This window comes from Staurois parvus, unplaced genomic scaffold, assembly GCF_062004578.1.
Source record: "Staurois parvus isolate SC_StPar_1 unplaced genomic scaffold, SC_StPar_1.0 ptg000303l, whole genome shotgun sequence".
Classification (NCBI taxonomy): domain Eukaryota; kingdom Metazoa; phylum Chordata; class Amphibia; order Anura; family Ranidae; genus Staurois; species Staurois parvus.
The window spans coordinates 9,105,830-9,119,454 of record NW_028318099.1 but is presented as its reverse complement, the minus strand read 5'-3'; the positions used below and the strand labels follow the sequence as shown (position 1 = coordinate 9,119,454).

The following is a 13,625-nucleotide window of genomic DNA, read 5'->3' as shown; positions in this document are numbered from 1 at the left end:
AACATTTCCACTTACTTCCTGTCATGTCTTTAGTACAGGAAATTGCGAGAAACCTCTCTCATGAGGACAAAGACAGCAGTAAAATCTGACTTTGCAACCCTTCCCCTACACTAGTGAAAATAACTCTTCACTATATACCTAAAACTAAAATACCAGTTTTTGGTTGGATGGACCCCTTAATAAAAAGAAGATCATTGTAAGAAATCTCTTTCCATCTTGACTCTATATACAATAAAGGAGCAAGTCCCAAAGAGCATTTGTATGAGCTGTAGTGTGACCAACCTCTAGTGGTAAGAACAGACCTACGAGTATGGTAGGCAGAGGTAGCACCATGCAAACTAACCCCAACCAACAAAACATGTAGCTGTGGCAGACTGGCCAGGCTATACCCAACGACTGTGAGAAAGCCAGGGTACACTTACTTGCATCCCTAGGCAAGAAATATAAAACCCTGAAATCCTTACTGGAAAATATATTATATTATAAAATAATTCTACAAACAAGTACCCATACACTCTACCTAAAATCTCTAAAAAGCTATTACCGTATTATTTTCCTGCAAAACATTTGATGCATCAGGTAACTTAGTAAGTATTGTAATTGCATTTCTTTTTGTTCTCTCTCCAGTGCCAAATACTGAACCCCCACTGTCGATATATTCTGCCAAATACTACAAAGCAAAGCTTTAACAAAGCATAATTAGTGCTGATGGCTCATGTATACCTGAAAACTAGCTTGGCAGTTGTGGAGTACAGAGACTTGTGAAAAAAAAGTAAGTAAGGGTCAAAAACAAATATAATGATGCGTGTTCTATTTCCTCCTGACAACAGCTTGCTAGAAGCCTTCCCAGAAAAGGCAATATAATTGTGATAGCATGAGATTGGCTATAGTTTATCTTCAATATATTACTGTGAATCATCTCTGCCTCTGCTTTCTGGCAGGGAACACTTTCTTCTATGAACATATGGAGGAAAGAGAGGGGGAGAGCACACAGTTCATTTGGAGTTTAATAAAACACATACTAGCTCTGGGTCTGCATTGTGCTGTTCATAGAACAATCCTGCCAAGAGAAACTAGCTGTGTTTATTAAGGTATATACAATGAGGAGCAAACGTCTTCCAGCAGATTGGGTTAGGCCTGGACAGCTCATGCCCATCTGCACCCAGCTCAAGCTATGAAATAGCAGTCTAAAGGGGGAAAATTAGCAGATGACAGCCTTGTCCTAAGTCATTCCTAAAATTGTGTATTATTGTTGTATCATTTCTTATTTTAATAAAACAAAGTATACAAATACATGAAAAAACTCCTTGTTCAATAACAATCAGCAAATAACATGTATGCTGTGATTTATAAAAGGCTAGTACTGGATGAGTGAATGTCATTGTCTTTTTTAATTGTCTACTTTCTGTTCAAGTATGCCATAGGACTTTGTCATACATGGGTCTGATGCACAACCAAGCACCCAAAAACACTCCTGCAACAAACTACAGCAGTGGTCTCCAAACTGTGGCCCAGGGGCCAGATGCAGCCCTTTGTTTGCCTTTGTCTGGCCCTTGAGGCATTATTCCTGCCACTGACACCAACAATGGGGCACTGTTCCTTCCACTGACACCAACAATGGGGCAGAATTCCTTCCACTGACACCAACAAAGGATCACTATTCCTCCCACTGACCCTAACAATGAGGCACTATTCCTCCCACTGACCCAAACAGTGGGGCACTATTTCTCCCACTGACGCCAAAAATGGGGCACTATTTCTCCCCCTAATACCAAAGATGGGGCATTGTTTACTACTATTGGGCACAGTATGCCCCCCCTAAAGTCTGAAGGACAGTAAACTGACCCTTTGTTTAGAATGTTTGGAGACCCCTGCTCTACATCAAGTGTAACATCTGTTAGTTAATACTAAAGCTCGCCATACATTAATAGAATCTCGTATAAAATTTCCTTTGATATTCTAATAGTTGATGGAATCAAATCAATGTTAGTTTTCAACTGTGGTGAGGAAAAAATTCAGAGGAGCAGAATGTACAAGAATTGTACATTTTTATGGAACCTGTTTAATACATCTGGGATTACATTCAAATATCAAAACTGGAGGAAGTTTTAAGGGCTTTCAAACAAAAAGTTGACTCAATGGCAAGAAAGATCATTCTAAGCTTGTTCTAGTAAGAATTTTTGTACGTAAATTCATATGAAATTGTATGTACTAGTGTATGGTCAGCTTAAGGCATGCTGTACATTATATACGAAAAAAATGTGTTGATTCCCCCATCCACACATTCGAGGTGGATGAAGGAATCACTCCCACTGAGCTATTTATTGTGTTCTCACAATGGAAAGCCTTCCTCACCATCAGAACACAACGATCATTGTTGCATGCTATAGCCAAGTGCACTGGTCATTTGGAAAAACCAGACACGGTGGCTGTATAGAAGTTGATCAATAGATTGACTTCTGTACAAACAGGATGTCCATACATGAATCGAAATTTAGCCGATCCCTGCTGAACTGAATTTAAATCCATGTATTGCCAGTTTAAGAACAGCCAGGGTAGAAGTCATAGGAACTTAATAGTTTAATTCCCCTTGAGAAAGAGAAACAAACAGAATGGTTCTAAAGTTGGCCCTAAACAAAAGCTGTGTAAGAAGGTAGCCAAATTCCTTACCCTGTAATATGACCTATCACAAGGAGGTCAAAAGCGCTTGTTGTTATACCACCATTCTACGCTGAGAATTTGGATCTTTTGTTTTGTCCATAAGACACACAGAATGGGGCTCACACAGCCCATCCCCCCCTCCTTGTCGCTGGCTCTAATTGACTGCAGTGGGATTCAACAGCTCCTGCTGCAGTATCTGAGCCAATGAGGAGAGGAGAAGCTGCATACAGAAGGTTTTTACCTTGCTGCATACAATGAGATGCACAGTTGGCAACATCAACATTTGAAAGATTCCAACAACACACAGGGGTTGATCTACTAAAAGGCAAATAGACTGTGTAGGGAACTTTGCTCAAGACCTTAGTAAATTAGTTAAAGCTTCACTTTGCAAAGAATACTCAATTACATGCAAGGAAAATTTAAAAAAGCAAACAAAAAAAAACAGCATTTTGCTTGTACATGATTGGATAATGGAAGTCAACAGAGCTTCCCCTCATTTACTAAGTTCTGAAGCAAGTGCACAGTCTATTTGCCTTTAGTAAATCAACCCACAGCTCTATGTATCTAAGGGTATCAAATATCAGAAATGCTTCTTTGCATTCAAAGAAATTTTTTTTAATATAAATAAATAATAAGGCCAAAGAAACACTGATCAAAAGCAGTGGTGTATTTTGGCTTTGTGCTGCCCTAGGCAAGACCAATATCGCCCCCCCCCCCCATCTAAATTTGTTGCACGACTTGTAACAACTGCCAAAGCACATCCTCTGCCCCCACACACCCAGAGCCTGCACTCATGTACACCTTGTACATACTCCTAGTGCCCCTACTCACATTTAACTTGTACAACTATGCTCACATGCAGATACACCGTGTATATTTTGCCTGCTCCCCCCACCATGACCACACTCACATGCACCTTGTACACTGACCTCCCCAGTGTCCCCATAGTCAACTGCACCTTTTAAATCCATGGCCCTAAACTGCCCACATTCACATGCACCTTGTACACCCCCCTCTCCCAGTGCCTACACTTACTATGTATATCCCACAGTGCTGCCCCCTCTAGTGCCCACTCACATACACCTTGTACATCCCCTCTTCTCAGTGCCTATACTAACATACATCTTATAACCCCCCCCCAGTGCCTGAACTTCCATGCACCTTGTACACCCCCAGTGCTCACACTCACATATAATTTGTAAAGCCCCCAGTGTCGACACTCATACATCATGTATATCCCCAGTGCTCATACTGTGTAAGCACTGGGGGGGGGGTGTACAAGGTGTATATGACTGTCAACACTGGAGGGGCTTTACAAGTTATATGTGAGTATGAGTACTGTGGGTGTACAAGGTGTATGTGACTGTCGACACTGGAGGGGCTTTACAAGTTATATGTGAGTATGAGTACTGTGGGTGTACAAGGTGTATGTGACTGTCGACACTGGGAGGGGGCTTTACAAGTTATATGTGAGTATGAGTACTGTGGGTGTACAAGGTGTATGTGACTGTCGACACTGGGAGGGGGCTTTACAAGTTATATGTGAATGTGACTCACACTCACATATAACTTGTAAATACACCTTGTACTTCCCCCAATTCTCATACTCACATATAACTTGTACATGACATCAGTGCTCACACTCACATTGAATCCCTTACTAGAGCTGGAGAGCAGTAGAGATAGTGAGCCAACCATGCCTACCCGGCACAGTGTGTGTGTCAGTGGAGCTCCGCACAGCTTTAGTCCCTGACATCGCTCCAGATTTCTTATTACTTGCACGGATGAGGAGGGGGTGGGGGTGGATTATGTAGTGGGAAGTTGAGCTGCCACAACAAGCAGATCACAGAAAAGAGGGTAAGAGAGAAAAAAGAGAGACGGATTGAGGGCAAAGAAAGACAGTCTGTGGAGGACCGTAGTGGAGTTGGCCATCCGCAGGGGAGATGGAGCTTGGCTATGACAGTCGTCCAGCCCAGAGGAGCCAGTGGAGCTGCAGGAAAATCAACTCAGGAGCCGCAGAGCTGCCCTGCTCTGAAAACCGCTCACACCTGTGTGTCCCTTCTTCCGAAAAATGCCACCCTAGGCAAATGCCTTGTTTGCCTTGCGGTAGATACGCCCCTGATCACAACCAGAATGCAGGCACATCTCCAGTGGCAAACACTGTCATTCTTGGTAAACTTGGCAAAGTCTAATATGCTGGTATTCCTCCATTTCTGATCACACTGAAAGCCCCCAATAATCTGAGAAAATCTTGGCTTGGAGTGGCTTTTCTAACATTTGGTGCACTTTAACTTTATCAAAACAAAATGCACTGCATACCTCCTTGCGGCCTTTGACAACCTTGACGGATCTCATGCTCTGTGTCCTCCGAAGTCCCTTCTGAGAATATGTTTCATCCTCTGACTGTGCCCCCTCTGTTTCCTCATCTGTTTTGTCATCTCCATAATCTTTTCTTAATGAGCCAATTCCTATGTAAAAACAGAAAGAAAAATAGACACTACATAAAAATGTCAGCTAACAGGCTAAACTAATGCTACTAATGATTACACTCCAAGCATTAATCAATACGCAAGGACTGGAGAGGGCAGCAGTCCGAAACAGCAATCTGTAAATAGGGGGAAAAGGAACAGTTGAGAGATATTGTGGAAGAAATGGTATACAACAGCATTTCAAATATTTTCCTAACAACAAAACATTCTCATTAATGCTTTAAACAAAATGGAAGGGGTAAAATCAATTTCAAGCAGAGCTCCGTCCAAAAGGGAAAGTTCCACTTAAGGCCTTGTCCTCCGCTGCCCGTTAAGGATTCACACCTTTGGGGATGTGTCGGAGCAGGTACCCGTCCCACTTCCCCTGCGATCACATTGATGATCAGAAGCGGACATTGTCCTCCCTCCCCGTAGTCTTCTGGGACACATGACAGGTCCCAGAAGATTATGGGACCATTCACAAGGCGCAGAGCTTCTCGCACATGAGCAGTGGGCACCCGGCTATGAAGCCACAAGCTGTCAGAGCCGTGTGCCCACACTTAAGATGCCGGCGCCGGGGGAAAAGGATGGCTGGTGAAACTGGATTTTTAAAAGTCAGCAGCTACAGTTTTTGTAGCTGCTATTATTCTTATACATTTTCACTGGAGCTCCGCTTTACATTGCATGTTCTGTTCCTAGGGTACAAATACTTTTATTATTAATTTTATTCATTTGACATAAAAAAAAAGTACAGATACCAAATTACAGCTAATAAAAGGCCAATAAATCTAGAATACAGTTAAAGAAAACACAAAGTAAAAAGGAAACATTAATGGCCCCAGTTTAATTTATTCATTCATTTATCATAATATTTTTTTTATCCACGTAGGGAAAGTAACATTTCTCTTAGTCCACACCTCAGCAGCACATCCTCACCCCAATTGGACAGACTGCACCCTAGGGGGTTAAATTCTGATTTTGACTTAAATCCTTTCCTTTAATTGGAAGCTTTTAGTTTATTTTTGTTCATTTTTGTTTATTTTTTGGTATTTAATCTGTATTTTTTTATATAAATTTTCGAGGTTTTTTTTTTAGTTTATTTTTTATTTAGTTTTCTGTATTGTTTCTCTTTTTAGTTTTTTGTTTTATTTCTGTGGATTTAATAGTTGCAGTGTGAATATTTTGTAAAATGTAGGAGTAGAGTGTTTTATTCTGCTCAATTTTTAACCACTTGCCCTTCTGAGGATTTACCCCCCTTCCTGACCATGCCATTTTTTGCTGTTCGGCACTGTGCTATTTCAACTGGTAATTGTGCGGTTGTGCAATGCTGTACTCAAATGAAATTTATGTCCTTTTTTGCACACAAATAGAGCTTTCTTTTGGTGGTATTTGATCACCTCTATGGTTTTTATTTTTTGCGCTATAAACAAAAAAAAGACCAAAACTTTTGAAAAAAATAATATTTTTCACTTTTGGTTATAAAAAATATCCAATAAACTCAAAGTTAGTCATAAATTTAGGCTAAAATGTATTCTGCTACATGTCTTTGGTAAATGAAATCTCAATACATGTATATTAATTGGTTTACATGCAAGTTATAGCGTCTACAAACCATGGTATAAATATTGGAATTTACGTAGCTTTTACTTCCTGACTGCTTATCACATTTCTTGAGGTGCTAAAATGCCAGGGCAGTACAACCCCCCCCCCCCCCCCCAAAAAAAATGACCCCATTTTGGAAAGTAGACACCCCAAGGATTTTGTAGAGAGGCATGTTGAGTCTATAGAACATTTTATTTTTTGCCACAAATGTTTTGAATAGGACAATTTTTTTTATATAAAGTTGTCACTTTAATGATATATTGCTCATGCATGCCATGGGTATATGTGGAATAACGCCCCAAAACATATTCTTCTACTTCTCCCAAGTATGGGGATGCCACATGTGAGAGACTCTTTCTTAGCCTATCTACATACAAGCCCCCAAATCCAATGACCATCTCCGGGCTTTCAAAGGGCATATTTCCTCATATCAACCCCCCCCCCCCCCAAAAAAAAGCCCCTTTTTGGAAAGTAGACACCCCAAGGAATTTGATAAGAGGCATGGTGAGTATTTTACAGATATCATTTTTGTCACAGAGTTTTGAAAAAGAAAAAAAAAACAAAAGAAAAAAATTTTTTTTTTGTTTTCTTTCTTCGCAAAACACTCACCATGCGTCTTAGCAAATAACTTGCAGTGTCTACTTTCCAAAAAGGGGTCATTTGAGGGTGTGCTTCTACTATCCTGGCATTTCAGGGATAACATTAGAAGCTTATGCCACACATCACCCACTCTTGAAGACCAAGCCTTTTCTGACACTTTTTGTGCACATTTTTTTTGCTAAAAAATTACTTTGAACCCCCAAACATTATATATATTTTTAAAGAAGAGGCCCTAGAGAATAAAATGGTGGGTGTTGAATTTTTTTTACGTCACACAGTATTTGCACAGCGATTTTTCAAATGCAAACCTTTTGGGAAAAATACACTTTTTAAAATTTTTATGCACAAAAATACAATATATTGCCCAATTGTTTGATAAAATATAAAAGATGATGTTTTCCTGAGTAAATAGATACTAAACATGACATGCTTTAAAATTACGCATGCAATGGCAACAAAGTACATACTTTTTTATTATCGATAGGCGATGCTTTAAAAGCCTTTACAGGTCACCAATTTATATTTACACAGGAGGTCTAGTGCTAGAATTACTGCCCTCAATCTGATGTTCACAGCCATACCTCACATGCATGGTGCAACTGCTGTTTACATACCGGTACGGGGAAACATGTGCAGGGGGGCAAGGGTGTTTTTCTTTTTTTTTTTTTTTTTTGATTTTTTTATTATTTTTACACTGTCCCTTTCATTTTTTTTTTTTTTTTTTTTTGGATCACTTTAAATGCTATCACAGGGAATGCATATATCCCCTACAACTTCAATGGGCATGGTCATAGATTCTTTTTTGAGAAATCTGGGGTCTATCAGACTCTAGATATCTCCTCTGCCCTTACATTATCTAATCTCACTAAGATCAGTGTGATCAGATGCTTTCCCAATTTGCAAATGGCGCTGTTTATATCCTGCGAAACTGAAGTGATGAAATGCTCATAGCTTCCGATTCCTTAGACTATAGAGATGATAGGAGCCATTCTGGTCTCTGATCAGCTCTATGGTCAGCCAACACGGAACTGCCGGCTGCATTCTCAGATTCTCCAGGAACAGGTAGAGCCCCCAAGAAAACTGTGAAAAGCAGCGGGGGGGGAATGCCCCTACCTGTTGCTCGTGAAAACAATTCAGCAGCTAATAGGCCACTAGGATTGCTTTTACATGAAAGCCAACCACCAGCTGAAAAAAATTATACCAGGATGATGCCTGTAGCTGCAGGCATCATCCCAGTATAACCACTCAAAGTCCAGCGATGTACCAGTACATTGTTGGTCCATGTTGGGCATACATATAACAGCAGAGATTATGGGCATACGATGAATTTGCTCTGTGGATCAATATGACCGCAATTCATTTTCTGTAATGCCCATGTTGAGGGTTAGGCCCAAAAAAGTTTTAAATTCAGAAACCGTGATAGGTTTCCATGCGAATTGTCTGGCAAGAGCTGAATTTGGGTGGGCGGTCATGTATTGTTGTGCGTATAAATTGCCTTGCCCCACAATCAATCAATACAAATTTTCCGTGAAAAACAGCAGAGGGGCTAAACGCTAGTGCTGGCAGTGAATGGGGCTGATCCTGCTAACACTGCATTTTTGGGGACACTATACAAAGGAGGCACTAGTATAGTTCTGTACATGATCAATATCTTGATGCGTACAAACACTATACTAGTAATAGTGATCAGCGACCTATAGTGTGAGTGCAATAGTGTGTGCGCAATCTAATGCTAGCTGACCCTGGCTGGGTGGGGAGCATACTGACCCTGACACTATCTGATGTCACTAGTGGCAGTAATACAGTGATCAGTGAAAAATTCTATATACTGACACTGTACTAATGGTACTGGTTGGGTGACGGGGTGATCAAAGGGTTAATAGGGGCGATCAAAGGGTTAAATGTGCTAATCTAAGGCGTGTGTGTGTAAAATGTAGAGTTTTTACTTGGTGAAGTGTTCTCTCTTCTCTCCCTGGACCGACGGGTGGGGGGGGCAGCAAGGGGAGCAGGTGCGTTCACACCCCAAAATAAGAAGTGACACAAAATGACGGCATTTTGCCAAGAGCTGCTGCTCGCCCACAAAATTTACTTTTTAAACTTTTTTTATCAGAATAGTACAATGTTACCATAGAACATTGTACTACTGTATGTATGGGGGTGATCAGGGATTTTTTTTTTTTTTTTTTACACTTTGCTTTACAGAAGAAATAAAGATAATTTCTGCTGCAATGCAAAGCTTGCCGTTATGAACCTAACTCATTCATGAACTGTCATGGATGAGTTAAGTTTTGACAGCTCAGGATAATGATCTGTGATTGGCTGGAGCTGGTAACTTGGAACAGGGTGCTGTGATTGGCCCCATGTATCATGTGACAGCTGTGGGCCAATCACAGCTCACTAGAAGGGAAGAGGAGCAGAGCTGTTATGAATGAGATTGATTCATAACAGCTTTACTTACACTGTGATTATGTGATCGCATAGCAATCACATGATCACTGGGTCCCTTTCACCAGGTTCTTCATTCTGCTAGACAAAGCAGTCACGAGGGGGGAGCCAGAGCGGCATACGGGTATGTCACTTTGCTTGTAGCTGCTGCCCTGCTGCAGTACGTTGCGGGTGGGTGGGAAGTGGTTAATATTTCTAATGGATTGATGTTATTTTTAATAGGTTTTCACCAGGATGCTCCCTAGCCTTGGTGATGGGGAGTGAACACTACTCGACAGTCATTTCTCTGATATATTTGATGGAACAGTGATAATCAATCATGTATGTTTAATTTAGTCTATTGAATTAATTGGTTCCTAATTTATATGTTGGTCTATTTATATGTATGGACAGATAATTATGTGATTGCAGTGATCTCGCTCTCTCTCTCTTTCCCTCTCCCTCTATATATATATATATATATATATAAATATTAGTCTTTTTTAAAATACTAACTATTATAGATAGTGTAAAAAACCAACTACATTTTTCCTTTAACAAATGGAATAGTTCTCAAGCATGTAAGAAATGTCTGGTATTAGCAATAATATGGAAAGTAGACTCTGGAGTTAGTCAGTATAAAAACATATATGTTAAACAGGCTGCTAGCTCATTCGCTCCATATATGTATATACACTGTTATGAAGGAATATTGAAAAACATTCATAATGCAGGAACTGGTATGCTGTTATTTGGACATCCTTCACAGGAGTGCCTAGAAAACCTGAAATGAGAGACACAGAAAGCACTGGTGGACTATTATTCGCTTTGCGCTGGATAAACAGGAAATAGTCTTGTTGAACTTGGAATAGTATACATTTCTAAATGGAAAATAAAGCACTACAAAAAGCCAAGACTAACATAAGCTGCAGTAAAGGGAATATATGGCTCAAACAATTTTCTGGCATGGTATATAGTTAAACCATTACGCCTCTATATTTGCAGTCATCTGCTAGCAAGCCAAAATCCAAAGAGTGAAAGCAGAGTTAGACCTCTGAAGGACCCTATATAAAGGAAGATTTGTAGTTGCCCCCATTTAGATATATATTATTGCTGCAATGTGCTTGTACATGACATCTTGTTACAGTACCACGTCAGAAACTCATAGGTCACCTACAGTTGGATTGTCCAGATGGAGCAAATACCCATTTTGTTAAAGTTTCCTTCTAAACTGTGTCCATATTTGCATTCATTTGAGCTGAACCCTCATTGGCATCATAAGGAGTACTAGTGTTACTTTATGTGACGATACTAACATATATAAATCCAATCCCGTGCCACAGCCTATACACAGATAATAATCCTTATTGTGGTTTTAGTCTCTTTTCTGAAGAGCCCAGATGATCACATCAAGGAAGGGTGCTTACCCATTCTGATCATTGGCCAATCCATGCAGAATATTCTGCCAAATTTTATAGGCAGTGTTATTCCTATAGCTGTCAGTATAAACAGCAGTGTTCAGTACAGAGAGTTAAACAACCACAGCAGTTTGTGCACAATACTGTAAAGCAAAACAAAAAGAAAGCGCACCAACCTTGCGCATTACCTCAGCAAAATGTGATTTTATTGAATTTGAAAATATACTCACAAACAGAGAAGTAAAACAAGTGTGTAATGTCCTTAGCGAGACTTAAACAGTCAGAGACCAGAGCTAGTCTAACCACAAGAGAAGATTCTCAGAGTCAATCTGACGCGTTTCGAAGGGAGTCCTTTCTTCCTCAGAGCTGCTGGTCTCTGACTGTTTAAGTCAGAGACATAAACAGTCTCTGTTTTTTGCTTTACATTATTGGTCGGCCATCCCCAGCATGTTTGGAGCCGCACAACCTTTGATGATTTGGTGGTGAACTTCTTCAAGGTCCGGGTCCATCTATACACCCTTGTTCTGGGTCATATAGCGCAGATGATGTCGTTTTTTGTGCACAATAGTGCCAGAGCAGTTCTGGCTTCTGTTATTTCAAAAACCTGCCAACCATAGGAAAAGCAGGTAGTTGGCGAGCTAGTTTATAGCTCCTTATAATAAGTATCTCATGTGTATTCAGCAGAATAGTGGGTAATTCATGTTAAGGCTTAGTATATAGGATATATTAGGTTAGTGTTGGAGTGTACAGGGGTTGGACAAAAAACTGGAAACACTACACGATTTGCAGTTGTGAAAGTGACAACATGTTTCGCGTTGAAAGCAGAAGTGACGTAACACACTTTTGCTTCCGCTGTGTGATGAGACACCTAGCTAACAGGTGGGAAGCCTCACTTTCGTCATTCACTGCGTGCGCTGCTAGTAATACGGAGTCATGTCAGAGCTTACTGAGCTTCAAAGAAGGCAGATTGTTGGTGCCACTTAACCGGTGCATCTGTGACTGAAGTTACTATTTTATTTGCAGTGTCGCACAGTACAGTATCAAAGATTATGACGGCATATACAGTTACCGCCAAAAAGTTGTCTGATATTTATAAGCACGGTCGACGTGGTCAACTGACTAAAAGAGACAAAAGGACATTGTACAGGATTGTGACCTGGAATAAAAAAAAACTGCTACAAAAAGTGATTGCAAAACTCAATCCCAGTCACATGAAGACTGAGATTGAGCTCTGCAGTCACTTTTGCAGTTGTTTTCTTGTTTCAGGTCACCACCCTTCCATTTGTCTATTTTGGCCAGTTGAAGATGAAGATTACTCATACTCAGTGTGCAAATGTGGATGTGCTTAACATTTCTCAAAAAATTATACATGAACTGGTATCAGCCTGCATGCCGCTGCCACCAAAGCATTCATTTTACTGATGTATATGCAGCTTAAGGGTCCATTCACACCATATGTGCTGGTATGCTTTGATCAACACATGTTTTGTGCTGATGTGCGCTGCCCTACACTTAAAAAAATGCAGAACATGCCCTACTCTTTTTTAGCACAATGTAATAAACTGTGCAAAAACACAGAAGTCAAAACAGTCATTTGAAGCTTCCTTTACAGAAAAAAATCTTTGTGAAGTAGAAAAAAAAACACATTTTCCGTGAAGGCATCAAGTAACGAAACGCGTAGGGTTGAGCCTTGGTGTTACGTCACCACGCCCAATGAGCTGTTGGCGTCGGCTGACACCGAAGCAGGCTTTTTTAAATTTGTGCTGTATACGTTGTTCAAGCTAGTGTCGGCTTTGACACTACGGAATGTGAGTGTAATTTCTGGAATGTTTTTATGAATAAAATTGCTGTATGATTTTACACTATTAGTTCCCTCTCTGTCCTTTATGAGTGTGATGTCAAGAAGATATTAATGTTCATTGAATCGCCTCTCAATTGCCGGCCTTCAATCTGCAGATCGTTGCTCCCTGAGCTAAAGCGTGTGTGCTGGTTTATAATTTGACCAGCATGTTGCTCTGGTGAGCTTATTTAATTCATCTGGTGGTGGATTTTTCATTGTGTTTTGGGTTTATTTCAAGAATTAACAGTTTGGAGCATTGAAGTTTAAGATAAAATTTTTGCTCTATCAAGTTGCACATTGGAATTTCATTGATGCAAAATTTTTTTTTCATATATTTTTTTTACACTTAAAGCGGAGTTCCACTCAACCTATCAAAAAATAAAAAATCAGCAGCTACAAAAACTGTAGCTGCTGACTTTTAAAAAACAGTCACTTACCTGTCCCTCGGTCCCGTGGTGTGCCCCCCCCCCCCCCGTAGCTCGTTTCACAGGCCATCCTATATTCCAGGCGTCGGCATCTTCAGTGTGGGCACCCGACTGTGATAGCTTGCGGCTTCACAGCCAGGTACCCACTGTGCATGTGTGAGTAGCGCTGCGCTTAGGGAATGGTCCT

General features: G+C 40.4%; 1 protein-coding gene across 1 annotated transcript in view; it reads right to left on the bottom strand.

Moving 5' to 3' along the window:
* REEP3 (receptor accessory protein 3) overlaps window positions 1-13,625 on the bottom strand; it is a 165,004-nt gene that overhangs the window by 9,518 nt on the left and 141,861 nt on the right. Inside the window, exon 7 of the mRNA XM_089683214.1 lies at window positions 4,981-5,129. Coding sequence (XP_089539340.1) covers window positions 4,981-5,129 — 149 coding nt within the window. The remainder of the gene's footprint in view (window positions 1-4,980; window positions 5,130-13,625) is intronic.